The sequence below is a fragment of the Pistacia vera genome, unplaced genomic scaffold, assembly GCF_008641045.1.
Source record: "Pistacia vera cultivar Batoury unplaced genomic scaffold, PisVer_v2 Contig200, whole genome shotgun sequence".
Lineage (NCBI taxonomy): Eukaryota > Viridiplantae > Streptophyta > Magnoliopsida > Sapindales > Anacardiaceae > Pistacia > Pistacia vera.
The window spans coordinates 911,393-937,968 of NW_022196003.1; the positions used below are offsets into that span (position 1 = coordinate 911,393).

Below are 26,576 nucleotides of genomic sequence, written 5' to 3' on the forward strand. Positions count from 1 at the left end.
TCATTCATAACCTATTGCTTTGATGAAGAAAGAGCGGCTTTGTTAAGCTTTAAATCACATCTTTTTGACCCTTCAAACCAGTTGTCTTCATGGCTAGACCAAAACTGCTGCACTTGGCATGGAGTTTGTTGTGCAGACTCACTTCATGTTATTGCTATTGATCTCCAGAATGCGAATCTAGACTCTGATAACTTCATAATCAGTGTGAACTCAAAGCTTGTTTCCACCTCCAAATCCATATCTACTGCCCTTAATGGTACCATCTTTTCCCTCACCAATCTTTCCTATCTTGACCTCAGCTTCAACAACTTCATGTGTCAAACATTCCCACTGGTTTTGTTTTGCCGATCTCACAAGACTGACTTACCTAGATCTTTCCAATGCAAAGTTTAGTGGTTTCATTACAACTCAACTTTCCAACCTTACTTTGCTTAGATGGCTTGATATTTTATGTTCTTATAGCGTAACCAACTTCCCGTCGATTGCTTATAATCATTACTACAACTTTATTTTGTGCTCACTATAGTTACCTGTATGGAGACAATCTTTCTCTGTCAAGTTTGAATTTCTTGCAGGGGTTGAATAGTCTCAGAGAACTAAAATTGAGTGGTGTTGATCTTTCAAAGTATCTCAGTCAACTCAATGGGCTAATCCTTTATCATCTCTCTCAAATCTTTGGTGTTGTCTAATTGCAGGATTTTTGGCAAAATTACTACAAAGCAGTTTCTCAACCTAACCAGACTTTTTGTACTTGTCATGGATTTAAATTCCTTTTAGTCTCCTATTCCATCTTAGTTATCAAATCTCACTTCCCTTTTGGTACTTGTTTTTACTAACTCACACCAACAAGGTCCTATCCCTTACCTTTCTCAAGTGAAGGAACTTCATGTAGGCAACAATTCCGATATCAGCTTTGATTTGCATTCAATGTTTGCAGCTCCTTGGCCTATGTTAGAATAGCTTGTGTTGACGCTTGATTTTGGACGCCAACGACTCGCACGTGAGAAGCGCTAAGCGGACTTAGGCATCACACGTGATGGATCCATGAGATTTGAATATGGAGTTGAGATTATATATTTTTTAGAAAATATAAATGAAAGATTGGCAAGAGGGAGTTTTTATAGTGGTTCGGATGCAACAAGCGACTCCTACATCCACTATTATTTTATTGATCTCTGACTATTTCTATGATTTTGCCCGTAAGGCATATAAAGATGAAGAAATACAGTGTTTTTATAGAGAAAGAAATGAAGCTCCAATCTCAGCCCAGCCTTCTCCTCCCTCTTCGGGAAGAGGAGTCCCCATTTATACACTTCTGACTCAATGTAATTAGTGTTTTGCAAGTTGCCTTGACACATGGAAGGCTCTCGTCCATTCATCTCTTTGAAATGAGATAAAGTTGGTGAGAATATCTTTAGAGATATGGGCTTGGTAGCTGGTACAAAGAGACATTAATTGTGCTGACATAGGCTTGACTTTTGAGGCATAACAGAAGCCCCCCAATTTTTGAAGTGCGTAATCGCGCTTCAGAAACTAAAGTCTTTGATCTGAATGGCTGTAGTCTCGAACTGAAATCTGAAATTTGGTAGGAGCTCGACCTGAAATCTGTTAGGAAAACGACCTAAAATCTGGTAGGAAAATGACCTGAAATCTGGTAGGAGCTCGACCTGAAATCTGTTAGGAAAACGACCTGAAATCTGGTAGGAGCTCGACCTGAAATCTGGTAGGAAAACGACCTGAAATCTGATAAGAGCTCGACTTGAAATCTGTTAGGAAAACGACCTGAAATCTGGTAGGAAAACGACCTGAAATCTGGTAGGACTCGACCTGAAATCTGTTAGGAAAATGACCTGAAATCTGGTAAGAGCTCGACCTGAAATCTGTTAGGAAAACGACCTGAAATCTGGTAAGAGAACGACCTGAAATCTGGTAGGAAAACGACCTGAAATCTGTTAGGAGCAGGCAAAAAGACCTCAATCTGAGCAAAACGAACTTAATCTGAGATCATAACGAGCTCAATCTAGGCTCGACCTGAGCACACAACGAGCACGACCTAGGCTTGATCTGGCCACATAACTAGCACGACCTGGTCTCGACCTAAGCACGTAACGAGCACGATCTAGGCTTGATCTGGACACATAACGAGCACGACATGGGCTCGACCTGAGCACGACCTAGGCTCGACCTGAACGAACACGACCTGAACACGTAATGAGCACGACCTGGGCTCAACCTAGGCACGACCTAGGCTCGACCTGAGCACATAACGAGCACGACCTGGGCTCGACCTAGGCGTGTAACGAGCACGACTTGGGCTCGACCTGGGCACTTAACTAGCACGACCTGGGCTCGACCTGGGCACGTAACTAACATGATATGGTCTCGACCTGAGCACGTAACGAGCACGACCTGGGCTCAACCTTAACACATAACGAGCACGACCTGGGCACGTAACGAGTTCTACCTAAGAGCACAAGAGATCAGCGATCTTAGCGTGTGATCAGCGATCTGAACACGCGATTTGAAGCTAAAGATCAGCAATCAGAAGCCGAGGATCAAGACGGCATAGGCGTGCGATCTGCGATCTGGCCACGCGATCGGAGAACTCTGATGCATGCGATCTGCGATCTGGCCACGCGTTTGGAGAATTCTGATGCATGCGATCGGAGAATTTTAACCCGTACGATCTACGATCTGGCCACGCGATCGGAGAACTCTGACGCGTGCGATCTGGCCACGCGTTTGGAGAATTCTAACGTGTGTGATCGGCGATCTGGCCACACAATTGGAGAATTCTGACGCAAGTTTGAGATCTGAGCACGCCATCAAGGAACTTGGATGCAGGTTTGAGAATCAGACCTGCATGGGCCACCAAACTGTTGACGCTTGATTTTGGATGCTAATGAGTCACACATGAAAGCGCTAAACGGACTTAGGAATCACACGTGATGGATCCATGAGATTTGAATATGGAGCTGAAATTATATATTTTGCAGAAAATATAAATGAAAGATTGGCAAAAGGGAGTTTTTATAGTGGTTCGGATGCAACAAGCGACTCCTACATCCACTGTTATTTTATTGATCTCTGACTATTTCTATGATTTTGCCCGTAAGGCATATAAAGATGAAGAAATACAGTGTTTTTATAGAGAAAGAAATGAAGCTCCAATCTCAGCCCAGCCTTCTCCTCCCTCTTCGGGAAGAGGAGTCCCCATTTATACACTTCTGACTCAATGTAATTAGTGTTTTGCAAGTTGCCTTGACACATGGAAGGCTCTCGTCCATTCATCTCTTTGAAATGAGATAAAGTTGGTGAGAATATCTTTAGAGATATGGGCTTGGTAGCTGGTACAAAGAGACATTAATTGTGCTGACATAGGCTTGACTTTTGAGGCATAACAGCTTGATATCTCGTCTACTCAAGTTACTGGATCAATACCAACGTTCGTTTCAAACACAACTTCATTACGTTCTCTCCGAGCATGGAATTGTTTACTTAAAGGACCTATACGTCTGACATAGATCTCTCAGGCAATTCTCTTACAGGAAACATTCCAACACAAATAGGCCTTTGAAAGGACTCTACATGCTCAACCTCCCACACAATCAGCTTTATGGTGAGATCCCAAAAACCATCGGTGATATGTCTGGCTTGGAGTCACTAGACCTTAGCTTCAACAACTTGAGTGGGGAGATTCCTATAGCAATCACTTTGCTAGACTATGTTTCAACTTTTAATTTGTCCTACAATAATTTGAATGGGAAAATTCCAGGAGGGCAGCACTTTGACACAGTGGATATAGATGAATCAACATATATAGGAAACAAGTTCTTGTGTAGAGGTGTTACTAGAATCAATTGTACTGGTAACAACGGTTCCTCAAGTTCAGAAAGTGATCAAGTTGAGGCTCCCTGTAGGTGGGAAAAGATGTTTTACGCAATTGTAATTATCAGCTATGGTGTTGGCTTGTGGGGCTTTTTGGGGTTTCTTTATTTGATGAAAAAAAACTGGATGAAGAACTATTGGAAGGCCATTGATCAGATTGCATTGAGAATCATACAATGCTTGAGAAAACAGGCTTAAAATAACAATCTTAAATGCTTACAACACTAGTTTTATGTTAGCCATCTGAATATACCAAAATACTATAACATTAGCACATGTCCAAATAATCATAAATTACAATCTCTTTGTTAGATCTATTAAAGGAATATGTTGATCAAGCTAACATTATGCTAGAAATTGCATGTAGCATGTCAATTTTTTGGAATCTGATGCTGCAAGGTTGGCGGCAAAGTTTAAATGTCTGGTGTAGTTTTTAGTGCTGTAACTCTTTGGAACTGAATCTTTTAATCAATGTAATGTTAATTTAGGTGAATTTAGCTGTAAATCAGCTAGCTAGGTGTTTTGTAATGTGATGTGGTTGTAGTAGTTAGAAAGTATGGCTGTTTTATTTTGATTGTAAGCCTACTGTAGCATAGGTGTAACAGCAGTGCAAAACATGTATATTACTTTGCAATTTGTTCAATGAAACATGACAATTCCCGTATGCAGTATTTTCAGTGTGTGCCAACTTCATAGTAGTGCTTTTCCGTAGGATTCTCCAGCCTCAAAACTTACATTTAGTATTAGAGCTACCGTGAGTTTTCAAACCAAAACCTTAACTCTACAAACACAGCTCAACTCCTTTAAGATCTCCTTCATGGCAACAAATCCAACACCTCTTTCTCCACCTATCTTCAATGGTGAGCAGTACAATGTTTGGGCTGTCAAAATGAAAACCTACTTGAGAGGCCATTCCTTGTGGCAATATGTGGAGGAAGAGAGACAAATCCCTCAACTTGGAGCAAACACAACACTGAATCAGATTAGGATACATGAAGAGGAGGTAGCAAAGGCTCCAAGAGCACTCTCTTTCATCCATTCTGTAGTGACCGACCAGGTTTTCTCTAGGATAATGGCATGTGATACTCCAAAAGAAGCTTGGGACAAGCTCAAGGAGGAGTTTGGGGGAAGTAGTCAAACTAGAAACATGCAGATCCTAAACTTGAGAAAAGAGTTTGAAATGCTCAAAATGCAAGAAAATGAAAATGTCAAGGAGTATGTGGATAGATTGATGAATGTGGTGAACAAGATTAAGCTACTTGGTGAAGAGTTGACTGATCAGAGGATTGTGGAGAAGGTTTTGGTCAGTCTACCTGAAAGATTTGAAGCAAAAATCTCCTTACTTGAAGACTCCAAAGACTTGTCCCAGATCAGCCTAGCTAAACTTGTGCATTCCCTTCAAGCACAAGAACAAAGGAGGTTGCTAAGGTAGGAAAATTTGGGTGAAGGGGCTATGTTTGCAAGCCAAAAAAAGAAGGGATTTCAAGGTGAAAGCATGAGGTATGCTGGAGAGAAGAAGGGAAAAGAAAAGGTGAACAATCAAGGAGGAAAGAATGTGGGTGCAAGAACTTTTGTTCCTTGTCCTCATTGCAAGAAAAAGAACCACTCTGAAAACAGATGTTAGTTCAGGCCTGACATACAATACAGGTCTTGTAAACAATTTGGGCACATTAAAAGAGTGTGTAAGAACAAAGGGAATCAGCTGGACCAGCAAGCTCAAGCAGTGGAAAGTTCCCAACAGTTCCAGCAGACATAAGAGAGTACATAGTAGTTGTTTGTGGTCTTTGAATGCATGGTTGCAAGCAGCCCTGATGTATGGTTGATTAACAGTGGCTGCAACAACCATATGACCCCAAATGCCAGCAATTTCATGAACCTTAATAAGGGCTATCAATCTAAGGTGAATGTGGGAAATAGTGAGCTACTGGAGATGAAAGGCAAAGGTGATATTGTTGTCCAAACCAAAACAGGTGCTAAACTCATAGCTAATGTTTTTTTTGTGCCTAAAATCAGTTTGAGCCTACTTAGCGTAGGACAAATGTTAGAGAAAAATTATTCTCTGCATTTCAAAGACCTCACTTGTGTTATTTAGAAATTGATGGGACTGAATTGATGAAGGTTAGGATGCAGGGAAAAAGCTTTCCTATAGAATGGTGAAAACTTGTTTTTCAAAACCACTTAGCTAAGATAGATGATTCAAAGTTGTGGCATAGGAGATTTGGACACTTTCATTATCATGCCCTCAAGGAACTCAAACACAAAAACCTTGTCCATAACCTACCCGAAATTGACCAAGGTGAAGGATTGTGCAAAACCTGCCAAATTGGCAAGCTCAACAGGCCTCCATTCCCTGCAAATAAAGCTTGGAGAGCAAGTGAAAAGCTCTAGCTTGTGCACACTGATGTGTGTGGTCCAATGCAGCAAACTTCTTTAAGTGGGAGTAGATACTTCATCCTTTTCATAGACGATTACTCTAGGATGACATGGGTGCATTTCTTGAACCAAAAAAGTGAGGTAGCTTCCGTGTTTAAAAGGTTCAAATTGCAGGTAGAAAACCAAACAGGTTTGACACTCAAGTTATTGAGAAGTGACAATGGTGGTGAGTACACTTCCAATGAGTTTGAAGAAGCATGCAAAGGGGCTGGAATATGTCATCAGTTTAGCAGTCCATATACTCCACAACAAAATGGAGTGAGCGAGAGGAAGAATAGAACAATGATGGAGATGGCAAGATGATTGAGAAAATTTGCCAAAAAATTTTTGGGCAAAAGTTATCAACACTGGGATCTATCTCCTTAATCGGTTACCAACCAAAGCTCTAGATAACAAGACTTTCTTAAAGCCTGGTATGGTGTCAAGCCAAACGTGGATCACTTGAAGGTATTTGGAAGTGTGTGTTATGTTTTTGTTCTAGCAAACAAAAAGACCAAATTGGATGAGAAGGCTGAAGTAGGCATCATGATTGGATATAACAGCCAGTCTAAGGCCTACCGAATTTACAATCCAAGCACCAAAAGGACTGTGATTAGTAGGGATGTTAATTTTGATAAAGGAGGTACTTGGAATTGGGAAAAAAGGCAAGTGGAGAGAAGCACTAGTAGCCAACATGACACAGATCCAGAAAATCAGAATGCGGAATTGAATCCCGAAGAAGTGGATGAAATGCTAGTCTGGGGCACTAGGTCCTGGAAGGCTACAATGCAAGAGAAGATAAATGTGATTAAGAAAACTCAAACTTGGGAGTTGGTTGACAGGCCATTTGATAGGAAAGTTGTTGTGTTTCATGCATTTTGGACATGGAAATGGAGAGAAAATGATGAACATAAGGTAGAAAACAAACCATTAAAACATTAACATATTAATGTAAGAAAATGATAGAAAATTACCAACTCCTTTGCTATTCAACACTTAAATCCTCTTTCTTGGAGTCTTAGTTCTTCAAGTGGACTTGATAACCTCAAAATGTGATCTACACAAGTCAAGGAGAAGAGAACTGAGAGAGTGAGAGAGAAAATGAGAGAGTGATTTTTGTTTCAATTCTTTCAATTCTATGAAAATGGTATAACACTTGGTTTATATACCATGGGCACAAAGTGTAATTTTAAATTGTCTTGGGAAGTTCTCAAACAATTTAAAATTAATCTTGGAAAAGAGCATTTATGTCAAGTCCTTGGTTTTATGGTTAATTCATAATTAGCCCAAATTTTAATCCTATTAAATATTCTAACTCTTTAGAATAAAACCAATGCACTTTGGTCCCCATTATTGAATCCGATTCGATAATAATATTTAATAAATCCTTATTACCCTTGGTTAGTGCTAGCTATCCATGGATAATCATTTCTCACGAATATAAAAATTCGAGTGCAACTATTTACATTCGAACATTGTTAATCTGATTAATGATATGTATTACTCTCTCTCCTTGAGCTTAGCTTTATGTGTGACCATTTTGGTTGACTGTGATCTAGCCGTAGGCTCAATATCGGATTTTGATATGTTTCGTTATAACTCTTTATAATCGAAACTCCCACTGATTATGGTAGACGTCTAGCAATGTTTCATAACCCTTAAACCACAATAAAGTGTAAACTCCAATAAACCTATTCTGATCATATGTACCGTGCAGTCAAATCCCTCAGTTATCTAATCCCTATTAAGAATGGTTCATGGTATGTCAAAACCTTTAACTTAATCTTTAATCGAATTGTCAATCGATACAATGGAACTCGTCAACATGAAACTACTTTTCATTTGACATTCATTATACTCTGGCCAGAGATTTCCTTTTCCAATGTTTATTGACATTCATCTGGGAACTCGAGATTGGACTATTTTGAGTTAACGAGTCCCATCCTGACCATCACTTGTACTCGCACATGAATAACATATGACCAAAATGGCTTATTACACAAGACATGACTAGTTTCGTGCTTATACATCATATGAACCATATGCATCCTATGTTGAATCCAACCATACATTAGCACAATCCTACGATGCATCATTTACCACATCCATGTGATTCATCATAATTGGTCGTATTCGATAAACAGTTCACTAACCGTTTATCCATGCTAATGCCTTAGTGACATACCTCTTAATATCACCCACACTAATACTATCACATGATATTCAATGGAGACATTCAACATGCCTACTATGCAACGTTATTGCCCAATTAACATTACTTGCGTATGGAATTCTTGAATGATTTGATCTTCTGACGATCTATATCATCCAAACATTTCACATGCAATATTAAATATAATATAACATAAATGAAGCAAAAAATCAACATGTGAAATAACAACACTTTCTTTTATTTATAATACATTTACAAGATATAATGTCCTGAAACCGACAACACGATTGGTTCCTAGGGCATACACTGACAAAAGTAATACAAGTCAAATGGATATTTAAAAGGAAGCTGAACCCTGATGGATCAGTGAATAAACTCAAAGCAAGGCTTGTTGTTAAAGGCTTTGCACAATAATTTGGGGTTGATTTTTTCAGAAACCTTTGCACTTTGCCAAGACATGACACCATTCGGCTTCTCTTGGCAATGGCAGCTCAATTCAATTGGAAAATCTTCCAAATTGATGTAAAGTCTCCATTCCTAAATGGATGGCTTGATACGGAAATCTACATTGAGCAACCGAAGGGGTATGAAGTTAAGGGAAATGAGAAGGTTTATCTTCTTAAGAATATATGGTCTCAAACAGGCCCTTAAAGCCTAGTATAGCAGAATTAATGACTATTTGTGTAAGCTAGGATATGTTAGAAGTCCAAATGGGCACACCCTAAAGTGATGATAGTCTCTCTTTATGTTGATGACCTCCTGGTGACTGGAGGCAAGCTTGATCAGTTGGAAGAATTCAAAAGGGCAATGGAGATGGAATTTGATATGACTGATTTTGGTGAAATGAGCTACTTTCTTGGCATGGAAATATACCAAAGCTTAAATGGTATATTTGTGTGTCAAAAAAAGTATGCAAATGAAGTGCTAATGAAGTTCAATATAGACAATTGTAAATCAGTTGATATTCCACTGATTCCTAGCCAAAGGTTGAGCAAAGAAGATGGTGCCAAGAGGGTGGATGAAGGAGTCTATAGAAGCTTGATATGATGCTTGCTGTACTTGACAGCAACCAGGCCTGATTTAATGTACACCACTAGCCTCATATCCATATTTATGAGCAAGCCAAGTGAGATACATTACAAGGCTGCAAAGAGGGTGCTACGATACATCAAGGGCACTACTAAGTTAGGAATTTTGTTCAGAAGAGCTAAAAAAATTAGCTTAATTGGCTATTCAGACAGTGACTGGGCAGGGTCAGTTGATGACATGAGAAGCACTTCTGGATATGTCTTCTTTGTCAATCATGGTGCCTTCAGTTGGCTTTCTAAAAACAAGACACATTAGCTTAATCTACTGCTGAGATAGAATACATTTCTGCCACAGCTGCTACAAACCAAGCAGTCTGGTTGAGAAAGATCCTAGGAGATTTGAGGCTGAACCAAGGTAAGTCTACTACCATTTATTGTGATAACATGTCAGCTGTTGCAATAGCTAAGAATCTTATTCTCCATGGTCGAACTAAACACATTAAGATCAAATACCATTTTGTGAGAGAGGCTAAGCAAAACAGAGAAATCAGTTTGGTTCATTGCTTGGGAGAGAGCCAAGTTGCTGATATTATGACCAAGGGATTGAATAAATCCAAGTTTGAAGAATTTAGACTTAAACTTGGAGTTTCAACATAAATATCAAGGAGGAGTGTTGATCAAGCTGATATTATGCTGGAAACTGCATGTAGCATGTCAACTTTTTGGAATCTGAAGCTGCAAGGTTGGTGGCAAAGTTTAAATGTCTACTGTAGTTTTTAGGTTCTACTGTAACTCTTTGGATCTTAATCTTTTAATCAATGTAATGTTAATTTAGGTGAATTCAGTTGTAAATCAGCTAGTTAGGTGTTTTGTAATGTGATGTGGTTGTAGTAGTTAGTAAAGTATGGCTGTTTTATTTTGATTGTAAGCCTATTGCAGAGTAGGTGTAACAGCAGTGCAAACCATGTATATTATTTTGCATTTTGTTCAATGAAACATGACAATTCCTGTATGCAGTATTTTCAGTGTGTGCCAACTTCGTAGCAGTGCTTTTCCTTAGGATTCTCCAGGTTCAAAACCTACAAAATATAGTTCATAAATACATAGAAAATGTTCTGAAAAAATTACATGATAAGTGCCTACGCTTAGTACAAAATTTAGTGTGTTTTCTGTAAGTGTGCAAGTTCTTATGGGCTTGGCCCAGAAAAACTTTGTACAATTCAAAGAATAAATTCGCAGTAATTCTTCAACTGGGGTTCCAACTTTTGACTGTAAGTATCACAGAGAAACAACAAAAACTACAATGGAAAAGTACTGAGGTGATGTTGAGGGAGTTACCAGCCATGTGATTCTTGCATCATGAAATTGGTTGCTAGAGAAGGAAGCTACTTATTGCTCTTTCCTGGTGCCCATTTAAAACAAAAAGTACTCTCGTCTTGATATTGACAAAAATTTCTGTTGAGGATGAGGAATGTGGATCAATCTTCTTGTATAACTTAAGAAAATATAATGATATCCAATGTTATGAACGTAAGGATGAGAGGGTCTTTATCAACCCGGTAACACACTGAATATCGTAACTTGTTATATCCAAGTTCTTATGGGTTTTGCACTGTTAAGTGTCCTCTCATTGTCTTTTCTAATATTTATATTCTATACTTATAAGGTTGCATTTGGTTTAGGGTGATATAAGATTAATCCTATAATCTTTGTTTAATTTTCAAGATTCCCTCGTTTGGTTGTCAAGTAATAAAATATTAAGTAATCTTTTATTGCAAATAGTGTTTACTGTTGGTAATATTGGGGGTAATCATAAGGGATGTTAATTAAGATTACCGAGGTAATCTTAATTTTGACCTCATTTTGCCCTTAATCTTTTATCATTTAGGACACATTTGCCCTCATATGTTTATCAAATAACAATTACCCAACCCCCTACATTTGAAAATATAGCTAAAACACCCTACCCACAAAAAAGTTTAAAAATTAACAAAATATCCCCAACCACCCAAGACCACCGCCAGCTGCTAGCCACGACTGCCGTCGGTGAAAGTTTTCATATCGGGGCAAGACCGACGTAATCTTGCTAGTCGTGTGCCAATAAGGACATTTTTGGCCTTAGATTTGTGATCCATGACTGAAAACGATTAGATCTGATCATGAAAAGGCCATATCTTTGGCCATAAAATGGCCTCTGTTTCACGACCACATCTTTGGCGGTGAAACGGCCATATCTAGCCGTTTTTAGCCATGGATCTTTGATCCATGCAAATTAGGCCTTACCGGCGCATGACCAGCCAGATCTGGCAGGTCGTGCGCCATTATGATGGCTGTAGACAGTGGCTTAGGATGGGTGGGGGTGATTTTGCTACAAATTACAGTTTTATATGGCTAGGGTGTTTTAGCAAAATTTCAAATATAGGGGGTTAAAAAATAATAGAAATAATATTATATTATTATTTAAAAAAGAGTGTAATTTAGTAATCTATATAACATACACACTCATTTATCCTCCCAATCAAAATATTATTATAACATACCCACCAATTTATTCCAACCAACCAAACACATTTCTCTAAAGATTCTTTGGCAATCTATCTTTTCGGTAATACAACATTTCATGAACCAAACACACCCTAAGTTCTTTTATTAAAGTGTCATCTGAACCTTTGGTTGATAATAACCCTTTATAAAAAGTGTGGAGATAAAAATAGTCGGGATACATATTAACTTTTGAAAATACTAGACTTATTAATTTATTATTATCAAGTATAATCTAGCTTGTTTTAATATACGATTCCAGATTTGTGGGAATAGAAAGAAAATCTTTGTGGATAGAAAGGAAAGATTATATGTTAAAGAGCAAATTTTTTATATGTTTTATTAAGGGTATAAATAGTAAGTAATATGGTTTTACGTTTATATCCTTTAAAAAAAATTAAATAAAACTTAATATTTTGGGAATTATTAGAATTAGTGAGATAATTATGTATGTCCAAACCCTTACAAAGAAACAAGGTTCTTTGAACAACTCAATTGAGTCCCACTTTGCTATGCAAAAGCTCCATCATTGGGCTAATAAACACTTGGCATCTCCCCTAGTCGCCTTGTAAGCTGGTTTTTGAGAGTGCCCTCATTCGTTGTTGTTGTTATTTTTTTTTTTTTCTCTCTCTCTCTTTTTTATAATCGAAGGTGTTTGGATCAGTTTATGTGTCCAATAACTATCCCTGTTAACACATAAAGAGAGACTTAAACTTCAAACCTCTTAAAACTAGCCATATATTTATAACATTTAAATATTCTTGTGTGTAAATCATTTTTTAAAAGTGAGTTCTATTCAATGACTACCATTATATTAATAGAATACTAAGTTGGGTAAATTTTCCCACAATTGAGCACTTATCCTTTTTTCTACAATCATAAAAGGCAAACATTAAGAAACCATCAATGGAGTTGTCAGTTGTCACCATTGTTATTTACCATGGATAGTTAAATAAGTTATTAAGTATTTGGTTATCATGCTAACTTTACCTTATTCGCTAAGTTAAGTTAGATAACGCGTTTAAACGACTCTTATTTTGTTACAAAAATGACGTAAAATATCGAATTAGGTACATAACTTTTTTTTTTTTTTTTTTTGTCATTTTTCGTTTTTTACTCGGTAAGGGATTTTAATAAATAGAATGTCATTATCATGCTCGTTTATAAATATTATAAAATTCATAATTATTGACTAGATTTTTTTTTTTTTTATGAACTTGTTTAATGTTTTTGACCTCGATTCTTGCATCACTGATTGGCATACACTTGGATATACCTAAAAAAAATGTTATGTTAAGATACATTTATTAGTTATGACAGTAACAGTTGCTTGCAAAATCTGAATTTGACATGGTCTAATTACAAAGAAAAATAATAATAACATAATGTTAAATATATATTTTTCATAACTATTTGTAATGTTATTAAACAGATGAAACTAAAGTCATCGAAATAATGTTTTAAAAATTTATAGTAAATTAATTTTACCATTGAAGATTTTAATGGTATCTTGAACTGAAATTAGTGGATTCAGGGTGTTTGGATGGGTGGAAATGGAAGAAAATAAAAGAAATTCAATAAACATTAATTTCTTATATATTAAAATATTTATTATTCATTTGACCATGTCCATCAGTCTGTAATTTTCACTCACTAATTGAAATGGTAAAAGCTTGGAGATAAGAATAGGATAGGTATAATGATAATCCATGACATAACCTGAAGAAGCTCCAATTTTGTTTTTGTTTTTGTTTTTTTTTTTTTTTTTCATTCAAAAGTCACCTCTTTGCATGCCTTTGTGTGCATCACTCTGCATGTTTAAAAACAAAACCAGTAACTGTCTTTGAATTTAGTATACTTAACCCAATAGAAACTTATAATAATGCCTCACCCGAATCCAAATTTAACCTAGTCAAATGTTCTTATCTCAATCCTGAAATAATATATTCATAAAAAAATTACGTGTTATCCTAAAGGTTCTCCGAACAGTCAGAGCTATGGCCTACTCTCACAAAATATGGGATTTGAACTACTTAGTCATAGTTACCTACATCGCAAAAGTCCATTATTTCTCACTTTCCAAAAGCCGTAGGGCTTGATAAAGGTTCAATTTTAAACTTGGATTTTTGAATCATAAAAAAAATATATATAAAAAATATAAAGAAGACTTTAAAAGTGTCAACTATTCAATTTCTATTCAGTTACACCACAACACAACAATGAAACTTGAAACTTAATGTACACAAACATCCCCTCAGGTTTTTCCAATCTCACTAAACTCACTTACCTGAATCTTTCCAATGCAATGTTTAGTGGCTCCATTACAACCCAATTCTCCAACCTTACTTTGCTTACACACCTTGATGTTTCATGTTCTTATGTGGCAAATGACTTTTCCACTATTGGTTACAACTTGTCATCCTCACTTCAGATTTACACTGGTGCTGAATATGGTTACATATATGCAGGCCACCTTTCTTTGCCATCTTTAGATTTCTTACAGGGGTTTCATAATCTTAGAGTACTAAGTTTGAGAGGTGTGGATCTTTCTAAGGCTACAAACTCAAACCAGTGGGCTAATCCTTTATCTTTTCTGTCCAATCTCCAGCGTCTTCAGCTGTCGAATTGCAGGATTTCCGGAAAATTTCCTGCAAAGCAGCTTCTCAACCTCACCAATCTCTCTGGACTGATGATGGACTTCAATTTTTTCGCATCCCGATTCCTGGAGAATTAGCCAATCTCACTTCTCTTTCCAGGCTCTATCTCACCAAGTCACATCTACAGGGTCCAATCCCTTATCTTCCTCAACTGACAGAACTTTATGTGGGAAACAACTCTGAGATTATCATTGATTTGCATTCCATGTTTGCAGCTCCTTGGCCTCGATTATTAGCTCTTCATATCTCATCAACTCAAGTTGTTGGATCATTTCCAACTTCTTTTGCCAACACCACTACTTTGACTCTATTCAAAGCTTCCAATTGTTTCCTCCAGGGGCCAATACCTCCTCCTCTGATGAACCTCTCAAAGTTGGAAATTTTAGCACTGGATTTCAACAACATAACAGGCCATCTTTGGTCGGATATTTCCAAATTGAAAAACCTGAGGTTACTCTAAATCAAGCAGAATTCTTTGCAAGGATCCATTCCCAGTTCAATCTGTAACATATCTTCCCTCCAGCATCTTTCTTTGGCAGGAAACCATTTCACAGGAAACTTACCAGGCTGCATCAGTCAGCTTTCCCAGCTGAAGTATCTTATAATCAGTTCCAACAACATGAATGGAATGATCGAGTCGTTTGCATCGTTGATCAAGAGCTCGAATCTAGAAAGGATAGGTTTAGGATTTAGTGGGTTGATGGTGAAAGTAGACCAAAATCCATTTCCACCAAGCTTTGAACCTCAGTACCTGGACTTAAATGCATGTCTTTTGGGAGGAACTATCCCGGATTTCATATCGAATCTGACCCGGGTTAGATTCTTGACTTTATCCTACAACAACTTGTCAGGATCAATTCCCTCTTGGCTATTTAATCTACCAAAACTCGGTTACTTGGATCTGTCTTTCAATCAACTCCAAGGAGTTCTCCCACCCCACATTGAGTTACACTCATTTGAGGGACCAACAACATTGAATTTAGCAAGCAATCAACTTCGGGGATCCATTCCTCCCCTGCTTGAGAATGTCGAAGCTGTAGACTTTTCGGGGAACAATTTCACAGGCTACATACCATTAGAGCTTGGAACTGGGGAAGTTAAATATTTATCACTCTCTAGAAACAAACTTCATGGTCAGATACCCTCATCTTTCTGTCATTCAAACAAGAAGTTGATGCTCATTGATCTTTCTAACAACAGTCTGGAAGGAACAGTTCCCACCAGTTTGGGAAATTGCACTTCTCTCATTTTTTTGAACCTTGGAGGGAACAACCTTGGTGGAGAATTTCCTGATGGCTTGGAGGGTGCAAAAAGTTTGAGTTATCTTGACATTACAGGAAGTCATTTTGGAGGCCTATTTCCAGGATTCATTCTGAAACTTCAGGATTTGGGTGTTCTTAAGCTGGGGTATAATAGATTCCAAGGAAAGATACCTCCATCCATTGGAGACCTCCAAAACCTCCGAATTCTCGTCCTGGAATCTAATTTCTTCAATGGTTCAATTCCTCCAGAGATAAACAAGCTGGAAAAGCTACAATATGTAGACTTGTCAAGCAACAAGCTTTCAGGTTCCATCCCTGAAAGACTAAATGGTTTCAAGATGATGAGAACTCGACCTCAGGATGGAAATCTCCTCGGTTATGTCATCTCATCCATGTATACAGGAGTAGAGCTAGACATGGTGAGTAAGGGATTGTTTCAAAAACATGAGGTCGTCCGGACGTATCTCAATGGCATAGATTTCTCTGCCAACTCTCTTACAGGACACATTCCTTCAGAAATAGGCCTTCTAAAGGGACTCTATATGCTCAATCTCTCACACAATCAGCTCTCTGGTGAGATCCCAATCACCATTAATGAAATGTCTGGTTTGGAGTCCCTGGACCTGAGTTTCAACAACCTGAGTGGGAATATTCCTACAGCAATCACATTTCTAGACTATCTCTCTGCTTTTAACTTATCCTACAACAATTTCAGTGGTAGAATTCCAACAGGGCAACACTTTGACACAGTGAACATAGATGGATCAGCCTATACCGGAAATGAGTTCTTGTGTGGAGTGCCATCGATATCAAATGTCATGACAATGATTCTTCAGGTTCAGAAACGAGTGTTGATGTTGAGGATTCTAGGCAGGAGATGTTTTATGCAGCTGTAGTTGGCTATGGAGCTGGCTCCGGTGGGTTTTTCACTGTTCTTTCTTTGTTGAAGGAAAACTGGAGGAAGAAATACTGGAGGACTGTGGATTTGATAGCAATGGCAATAATCCAACGTTTCAGAAAACAGGAAAATACTAGAAATCAAATAATTTGAAGCCGAGAATCCGTCCAAGTATTTTCAGTTGAACTTTGTTAGATATTAAAAGAGTATATCTATATTTTTCTTCATTTTCAATGCATCCCAAATGATATAATATATCAACATAGCATCCCAAATTAATTCAAAGTGCCCTCTATATTTGAAACAACAATCACATAAGAAACCTAGCAAAACTGGAGCCATAACCTCTGTAAAATGTATACGTTGTATTAAATTTTAGTCACCAGCTAAAATATAACACTAACAGGGCTTTGATTACAATATACAAACACTAAATTATAGCACAATCAAATGCGCTACTGAGAAAACATGTTAAAGGTTGATGCTGTGCTGGAACTGAAGCTTGAAGATGGTTTTTTGACGCAAACAAAATGGTGTGCATGGTGCTGTACTGAAGGCTAGGGGTGGAAAAAAAAAAACCGAAAACCGAACCGAACCGAAAAATCGGACCAAAAATTAGGTTTTTTAAGGGATTCGGTTCGGTTTCGGTTTACAATAATGGGTAAACCGAATATTCGGTTCGGTTTCAGTTTTTTTAAAAACATAAACCGGTTAACCGAAACCGGATTGTTAAACCGATTTTAAAAAAAAAAAAAAAAAATTTCTTTCATTAAATCCTTCTCTCTTTATCGGTATTATACCACTCTCTTTTTCTCGATTTCTACACTTTTTTCTCTTATTCAATGCCTCTCTCTCTCTCCCTCGATCTCTTCAATCTTCATCTTTCACTTTTACTAAATACGTCTCTCTCCTTCTCATTTTCAAGCTTTCTCTTTTATTAACTTCCTCTCACTCTCCCTCTTCCTCTCTCTCACTCTCTCTACAAATAGCCAAATACGCATCCACCATTTCTATCTTTTTCTTCTCTGCAACTTCAGTTCCAATGTTCTATACTCCAAATAAAACTTCATCATCAAAACCATAAGTCATCTGTATAAGCACCATCAACCATGGTTTCACCATCTCAACCTACCACTCAACCTCCAATCCGAAAAAAATCCTATGGTCTTCCTTTTATTGGTCTTTGGTTTCACCATCTCAACCTCCAATCCGAAAAATTCTTGGAAAAATATGGTCTCCCTTTTATTTGTCCGATCAAAGACCATTTGGAATGGGTGAGTGGCAAACTATAGTAAATTTGGCCAAATTGGAAGGTTTTATTGAATTGGGCCAATTGGTCCAGACCATTTTAAAAAACTGGTTTAAAACCGGTTAACTGAACCGAATTTTCGGTTCGGTTACAAACCGGTTTAAATAAAAAAACCGATTTAGTTTCGGTTAGGTTTTTTATCTAAACCAGAATCCAATTCGATTCAAATATAGGATAAACCGGTTCGGTTAACCGGTTTTTTCTACCCCTACTAAAGGCAATAGTTTAGGACCAGTTTGTCAACTTTTGTATCAAAATTTGTTTAAGTAAATCCAGCTTGATTTGAGGCTTTGTGTCTCCAAAGTGTAGCATGGTTGTTAGATTTGTGTGGATTACCTTGCATTATGTAAAAGGTTTGCTGGATAGTGGTTGTAATAGTAAGCCAAAAAAAAATGTTATATTATGTAGTTGTTAGCTAATGAAAACATGATTTGAACCTTCTTCAGTATTTCTCTCTTTTCTTAGACAATCTGGCATAGCTAAATACCAACATGGTATCAGAGCTGGATTAACACACCACCATCTAAGAAACTCAAAAACCAACCTTTGAATCACCATCAAACTTCAACCTTCTTGAAGAACAACTCTGTCCTAAAACTACAACCTGTTTTCCATGGCAGCTCAGTCAGCTTCTCTCTCACCACCAGTGTTTAATGGGGACCAATACCATATTTGGGCCATTAGAATGAAAGCTTATCTAAAAGGGCAGGGGCTTTGGCAGCATGTGGAAGGGGAGAAACAGTTGGTCCAAACCCCACTCTGAATCAGATAAGGATGTATGAAGAGGAAGTGTCAAAAGCTCCAAGGGCCTTATCTCATATACACTCTACTGTAACAGACCTAGTGTTTACAAAGATAATGGCATGTGAAACAGCAAAAGAAGCATGGGATAGGCTAAGGGAGGAGTTCATGGGAAGTGATACAACAAGAAATATGCAAGTGATAAACTTGCGGAGAGAGTTTGAAATGTTAAGAATGCAGGAGATGGAGAAAGTAAAAGAGTATGTGGATAGGCTTATGAGTGTGGTGAATAAGATCAGATTGTTGGGAGTTGAGTTGAGTGACAAGATGATTGTTGAAAAGGTGCTAGTTAGCTTAGCCGAAAGATTTGAATCCAAGATATCTTCCCTAGAAGATTCAAATGATCTCTCACAAATCAGCCTTACCGAATTAGTCCATGCACTGCAGGCTTAAGAACAAAGAAGGTTGATGAGACAAGAGGACTCCAATGAAGGTGCTATGATGGCTGTTCAAAAGGGAAAGAATATGCAGGGAAGCAATAGAAAGTATGCCAGAGACAAGAGATGAAAAGAGAGAACCAGTGGACAGTAGGGAAAACTGAGTGGAGGAAGGAGTTATCCATCATGTTCTCACTACAAAAAGAAAGGATATCCAGAGAATAGGTGCTAGTTTAGGCCTGGGATCTAGTGTAGAGGGTGCAAACAGTTTGGTCACATTGAAAAGGTGTGCAAGAACAAAAGTGCACAACCATCATAGCAAGCTCAAACTACAGAGGATCAACAGCAGGGCAATGAATCTGAGCAATTGTTTGTAGCTTCATGCTACTCAATTCAGACTAGTGGTGATGTGTGGCTGATAGATAGTGGTTGTACCAACCACATGGTAGCAAATTTAGAGAATTTTATCAGACTAACAGAACCTACAGCTCCAGAGTCAAGATTGGAAATGGTGATTATGTGGAAGCCAAGGGAATTGGAGATGTTGCAATCCAAACACAAACAGGCACTAAGGTTATTTCAAGTGTCTTATTTGTACCAGAAATTACTCAAAATTTGTTAAGCATAGGGCAAATGTTAGAGAAGAATTACACTTTACATTTTCAAAACCATTCTTGCATTGTAATAGACTGTGAGGAAATGAGTTAATGAATGTTAGGATGCTGGGAAAAAGCTTCCTGCTAGAATGGAAAAAAATCAGTGAACTTAGCACTTACTAGTAGGGCTGAAGAATCTGAATTGTAGCATAAAAGGTTTGGCCACTTTCATTACTTGGGAATCAAAGAACTCAAGACAAGAGACATGGTGCTAGACCTACCCAAAATAGAGGAGAAAAAGAATTTATGCACAACCTGCCAACTTGGCAAACTTAGCAGGCCATCATGCCCTTCAGATCAAGCCTGGAGAGCAAGTACCAAGCTGCAACTAATCCACACTGATGTGTGTGGTCCTATGAAAACTGACTCACTAAATGGTAGTAGGTATTTTGTACTCTTCATTGATGATTATTCTAGGATGGCCTAGGTGTATTTTCTGAAGCAAAAAATTGAGGTGGCTGCTGTGTTCAAAAAATTCAAGTTGCTAATGGAGAATCAAGCTGGAACATTGATCAAGACCATAAGGAGTGACAATAGGACAGAATACACCTCAAATGAATTCAGCTCAATCTATAATGAAGCTGGAATTCAACATCACTTTACAGTCCCTTACACTCCTCAGCAGAATGGTGTGTTTGTGAGAGGAGAAACAGAACCATCATGGAGATGGCAAGATATATGATGGCAGAGAAGAATCTTCCTAAAATGTTATGGGCTGAGGCTGTTAACACAGGAGCTTTTCTCCTGAACAGATTGCCAACCAAGGCAGTGAAGAACCAAACTCTGTTTGAGGCATGGAGTGGAGTTAAACCAGCAGTGGGAAGCTTGAAGATATTTGGAAGCATTGGTTATGTCATGATTCCAGCAAGCAAAATAACCAAGCTGGATGACAAGGCTGAGGTTAGGATTTTTATAGGCTACAGCAGCAATTCTAAAGGTTATAGAGTGTACATCTCTAAGTCATGAAAAATTGTGATTTCAAGGGATATAAAGATTGATGAAAGTGCAGTTTGGAACTGGGAAGAGAAGAAGATAGATGAGCAAGCTAAGTCAAGACAGGAAGAGATAAGAGAGGGGCTGATTCGAGAAGTAGATTCTAATGATGATGATGAACATACAGTAAGAGGGACTAGATCTCTGGCTGATGTATACGAAAGTGCAATATGGCTGTGGTGGAACCTAGAAATTACTATGAAGCAGTAAAGTCTAAATCGTGGAACGCTGCAATGCAGGAGGAGCTCAGCATGATTGAGAAGAACCATGCCTGAAAGTTGGTACCAAGACCAAAAAAGAGAAAAGTAATCCATGTGAAATGGATTTTCAAGCTGAAAACCAATCCTGATGGGTCAATCCACAAGCACAAAGCAAAGCTGGTGGTCAAAGGTTTTGCACAACAACCAGGCATTGATTTTTCTGATACATTTTCCCCGGTAGCCAGGCAAGACACTATCAGGTTATTGCTAGCACTTGCAGCCCAATTTGACTGGAAATTTTTCTAGCTTGATGTCAAATCGGCATTCCTGAATGGATGGATTTTAGAGGAGATTTATGTGGAGCAACCTGAAGGTTATAAGGTTGAGGGAAAAGAAGATCAAGTGGACTTGCTGAGGAAAGCTTTATATGGTCTGAAGCAGGCCCCTGGAGCTTGGTACAGCCGGATAAATGACCATTTATGTAGCCTTGGTTATATTAGAAGTCCAAATGAACACACACTCTACATTAGGAAAACTGAAAGTGGATTGGTTGTAGTCTCTCTATATGTTGATGATTTGTTGGTAACTGGAAGTAATCCTAAAGAGTTGGACCAGTTTAAGTTAGCCATGCAAACTGAATTTGAAATGACAGATTTGGGGTTGAAGAATTACTTTATAGGCATGGAAATAAGTCAGTCTGCAGGTGGGATTTTTGTGTGCCAACAGAGGTATGCAACCAAGATTCTCATGAAGTTTGGAATGGAGAACTATAAACCAATAGATACCCCACTAGTTCCCAATTGAAATTGAGTAAACTTGATGGTGCAGAGAGAGTGGATGAGGGAAAATACAGGAGTTTGGTAGGATGTTTGTTGTATCTCACAACCACCAGACCTGACCTTATGTTCACTGCAAGCTACCTTTCCAGGTTCATGAGCAACCCAAGTGAGCTGCATTTTAAGGATGCTAAAAGAGTGTTGAGGTATGTGAGAGGAACCACCATGTTAGGCATTTGGTTTAGGAAATCCGAAAGTCTGAAACTGTTGGGGTATATTAATAGTGACTGGGGTGGATCCCTGGATGATGTAAAGAGTACCTTTGTTATGTATTTTACCTGAACCAAGGTGCAATTTGCTGGTTATCAAGGAAGCAAGAGACTGTGGCACAGTCTACTGCTGAAGCAGAATATGTCTCTGCTACAGCTGCTGTAAATCAAGCTGTATGGCTTAGGAAGATGCTGGATGATTTGCAACAAGTTCAAGGAGGTTCTACATTGATCTTGTGTGATAACCATTAGCTGTAGCTATGGCCAAAAACCCTATACACCACAGCAGAACTAAGCATATCAAGATAAAGTATCATGCAGTGAGGGAAGCTGAACAATGTGGTGAAGTGAGTTTAGTGCACTGTAGAGGAGAAGATCAAGTTGCAGACATTATGACTAAAGCTTTGTCCAAATCCAAGTTTGAAGACTTAAGGCTAAAACTTGGTGTTTCCAGCAAAAGCATCAAGGAGGAGTGTTAAAGGTTGATGCTATGCTGGAAGTGCAGTGTGCTGGAACTGAAGCTTGAAGATGGTTTTTTGATGCAAACAAAATGGTGTGCATGGTGCTGTACTGAAGGCAATAGTTTAGGACCAGTTTGTCAACTTTTGTATCAAAATTTGTTTAGGTAAATCCAGCTTGATTTGAGGATTTGTGTCTCCAAAGTGTAGCATGGTTGTTGGATTTGTGTGGATTACCTTGCATTATGTAAAAGGTTTGCTGGATAGTGGTTGTAATAGTAAGCCAAAAACAAATGTTATACTATGTAGTTGTTAGCTAATGAAAACATGATTTGAACCTTCTTCAGTATTTCTCTCTTTTCTTAGACAATCCTATAGGTTTTTCAAGGTTCTAAAGCTAAGAGAAAGAAGGTTATTCGTGCATGAGAGATAGCTAAAACAGAAGAGAAAAACTGATGCAAAACAGACTGCGTTTTTCATTCATAAACAGAGAAATATATGGACATAATACAACACTATTACAACAACTTCTCAGTATAAAATAATCTTTAAAATACTACAATTTGAACTACCATTANTAAGCTAAAAGTATGTTATATTCAATATTTGTTGGCTAATGAAATGTTGATTAAGCTTTCTTCAGTTTCTCTTTTTTCTTAGACAATCCGGCATTACTAAAACACCAACAACTTATGGTTTTCAACCAGAGAATGCAAAGAAAAGAAAGAAGAGTTATCAAGCTTGTGTGCAAAAGTTACAGATTTTCATTCAACTTGATCAATATATACATTAGCTTAACAACTCTCGGCTGATTCAACAACTACAGCAGACATTTACAAATTTAAATTCAAATCTTAACAACTAATATTTCATACACAAAACACAACATAATACTGACTTAATTACACTTAAGCCATTCAACTACAATACACTAAAATGTTACAGCAATGCACGTTGGATCACTGTAGCAAACTAACTTCAACAGGCTCCAAAAACAATTCCAACTGAACCTGCAATGATGATGCATTTCCAGCAAAGTATCACTGCATCAATACTCCTCCTTGATACCTTTGCTAGAAACACCAAGTTTGAGTCTAAGTTCCTCAAACTTGGCTTTAGGCAATGCTTTGGTGATAATGTCTGCATTTTGGTCCTCACCTTGACAGTGAATTAAAGTAACTTCTCCATTGTATTCATCCTCCCTTACAGCATGGAATTTTATCTTGATTTTTTTGGTGCTGTTGTGAAGAACTGGTTTTTGGCAACAGCTGACTGGTTGTCACACGAAATTGGAGTTGGACTTCCCTGATTCTGCTTCAAATCTGCCAACACTTTCCTAAGCTAAACAACTTGGTTTATAGCTGCTGCAGCAAAAATATATTCTGCCTCTATTGTGGACTGTGCCACAATATCTTGCTTCTTTGACAGCCAGCTAATTGCAGCAGAATTGATATAAAATACATAACCTGATGTGCTTTTCACGTCATCAAGTGATCCTCCCCAATCACTGTCAGTATAGCCCAGCAACACCAAATTTTCAGCCCTCCTGAACCAAATGCCTTAACACCCTCTTGGGTGCCTTATAATGCAATTCACTTGGACAACTCATGAACCTGGAGAGATAACTGGTTGCAAACATAGGGTCTGGTCGTGTAGCTGTTAAATATAGCAAGCATCCAACCAGACTTCTAAACAGCCCCTCATCCACTCTTTTCTCACCATCATTCTTACTCAGCTTCAAATTTGAAACCAAAAGAGTGTTTGCAAGTTTGGAATTTTCCATGCCAAACTTTATAAGCACCTCATTTGACCTTTCCTGGCACACAAAGATTCCATTTCTAGACTGAACAATCTCCATACCAAGAAAGTATGTCATCTCCCGCAAATCTATCATCTCAAATTCAGGTTGCATGGACCTTTTAAACTGACTCAGCTGGTCTGGATTGCTCCCTGGAATCAGCAGATCATCTACATACAAGGATATCACAATTAAGTCACCTTTAGCCTCCTTAACATAAAGAGTATGTTTATTAGGACTTCTAACACATCCTAGACTACTTAGGTGATCATTTATGCAGCTGCACCAGGCTCTAGGTGCCTACTTTAGGCCATATAAGGCCTTCTCCAGCAAATACACTTTGCCTTCTTCACTCTTCACCCTTTACTTGATAACCTTCAGGTTGTTCTACAAAAATTTCCTCACCCAAACAACCATTCAGAAATGCTGACTTAACATCTAGTAGGAAGACTTTCCAACCAAATTGGACTGCTATAGCAAGGATCAATCTAATAATGTCATGTCCAGTCACCGGAGTAAATATCTCAGAGTAATCCACCCCTTGCTATTGTGCAAAGCCTTTTGCCACAAGTCTTGCCTTGTGTTTATGGACTGTACTATCAGGATTAACCTTCAGCTTGTAAATCCACTTTACCTCAATTATTTTTCTATTTTCAGGTCTGTCAACAAGCCTCTAGGTATTGTTTTTTTCAATCATAAATATCTCCTCCTGCATTTCATTCCTCCAAGCTTCTGACTTAGCAGCTTCAGCATAATTTCTTGGTTCAAGCACTGCCACATTACACCTTGCATATACACCAGTCAAGGTTCTGGTCCTTCTAACTGGTGGTTTTTCATCCTCTTTTGTTTTAGCTTCTTCAAGTAAGTTTTCGGTTGGCTGTTACACTTTGCAGTTAGCATCAATCTTCTCATTCTCCCAATTGCACACTGCATTTTCATCTACCTTTACATCCCTTGTTATCATAATTCTCTTTGACTCAGGAATGTATACTCTGTACCCTTTTGATTGATTACTGTAGCCAATGAATATACCAATCTCAGATTTATCATCAAGCTTTGTCCTCTTCCCTGCTAGAACCATAACATAACACACACTCCCAAACACTTTCAAGTAACTCACTGCTGGTTTAATTCCATTCCAAGCCTCAGCTGGAGTTTGCCCCTTGACTGCTTTAGTTGGGCAGTCTGTTTAGGAGTTAGACTCCTGTATTGACAACCTTGGCCCATAACCTCTTAGGAAACTGCTTCTCTGCCATCATACACCTAGCCATCTCCATGATGGTTTTATTTCTTCTTTCACTGACCCCATTCTGCTGTGGGGTGTAAGGTGTCGTAAACTGGTGCCTAATTCCAGCCTCCTGACAAATTGAACTGAATTCTCTTGATGTATATTCAGTTCCATTATCACTTATTATGGATTTGATCTTTGTTCCAACTTGATTCTCTACCAGCAGTTTGAAATTTCTGAATACAACAGGTACCTCATTTTTCTACTTCAAAAAGTATACCCATGTCATCCGTGTGAAGTCATCTATGAAGAGCACAAAGTACTTGCTCCCACGCATTGATTCAGTCTACATAGGCCCACAAACATCAATATGGATCAGCTGGAGTTTTGTTGTTGCTCTCTAGGCCTGATCCGAGGGAAATGGTGGCCTACTTAGCTTACCAAGTTGGCAAGCACTGCAGATGGTACTCTTCTCTTCAATCTCAGGTAAGTCTTAAACCATATTCTTATCCTTTAACTCTTTGAGCCCATTGTAATGGAAGCGGCCAAGTCTTTTGTGCTAGATTTCAGACTCTTCTAGTCTAGATGATAAAGCTAAGTTGCTGGAATTTTTCCACTCAATCGGGAAGCTTTTTCCTTGCATTTTTACACACATTAATTCAATGCCTTCAGGATCTAATATGGTGCATGCTTGATTTTGGAAATGTAGAGAATAACCCTTCTCTAACATTTGCCCAACACTTAATAAGTTTTGGCTAATCTTAGGCACATACAATACATGAGAAATGATTTTGATACCTGACAAGGTTTGAACAGCAACATCTCTTATGCCTTTGACCTCCATGAAATCAC

The 26,576-nt window shown here is 38.1% G+C and overlaps 1 protein-coding gene across 1 annotated transcript; it reads left to right on the forward strand.

Annotated features, from left to right (window-relative positions):
• Positions 1-15,318: 15,318 nt before the first annotated feature.
• LOC116128483 (LRR receptor-like serine/threonine-protein kinase FLS2) lies at positions 15,319-16,857 on the forward strand. Its single transcript, XM_031414201.1, has one exon. It carries the CDS (start codon positions 15,319-15,321, stop codon positions 16,855-16,857), a length of 1,539 nt encoding a protein of 512 aa, XP_031270061.1.
• Positions 16,858-26,576: the final 9,719 nt, after the last annotated feature.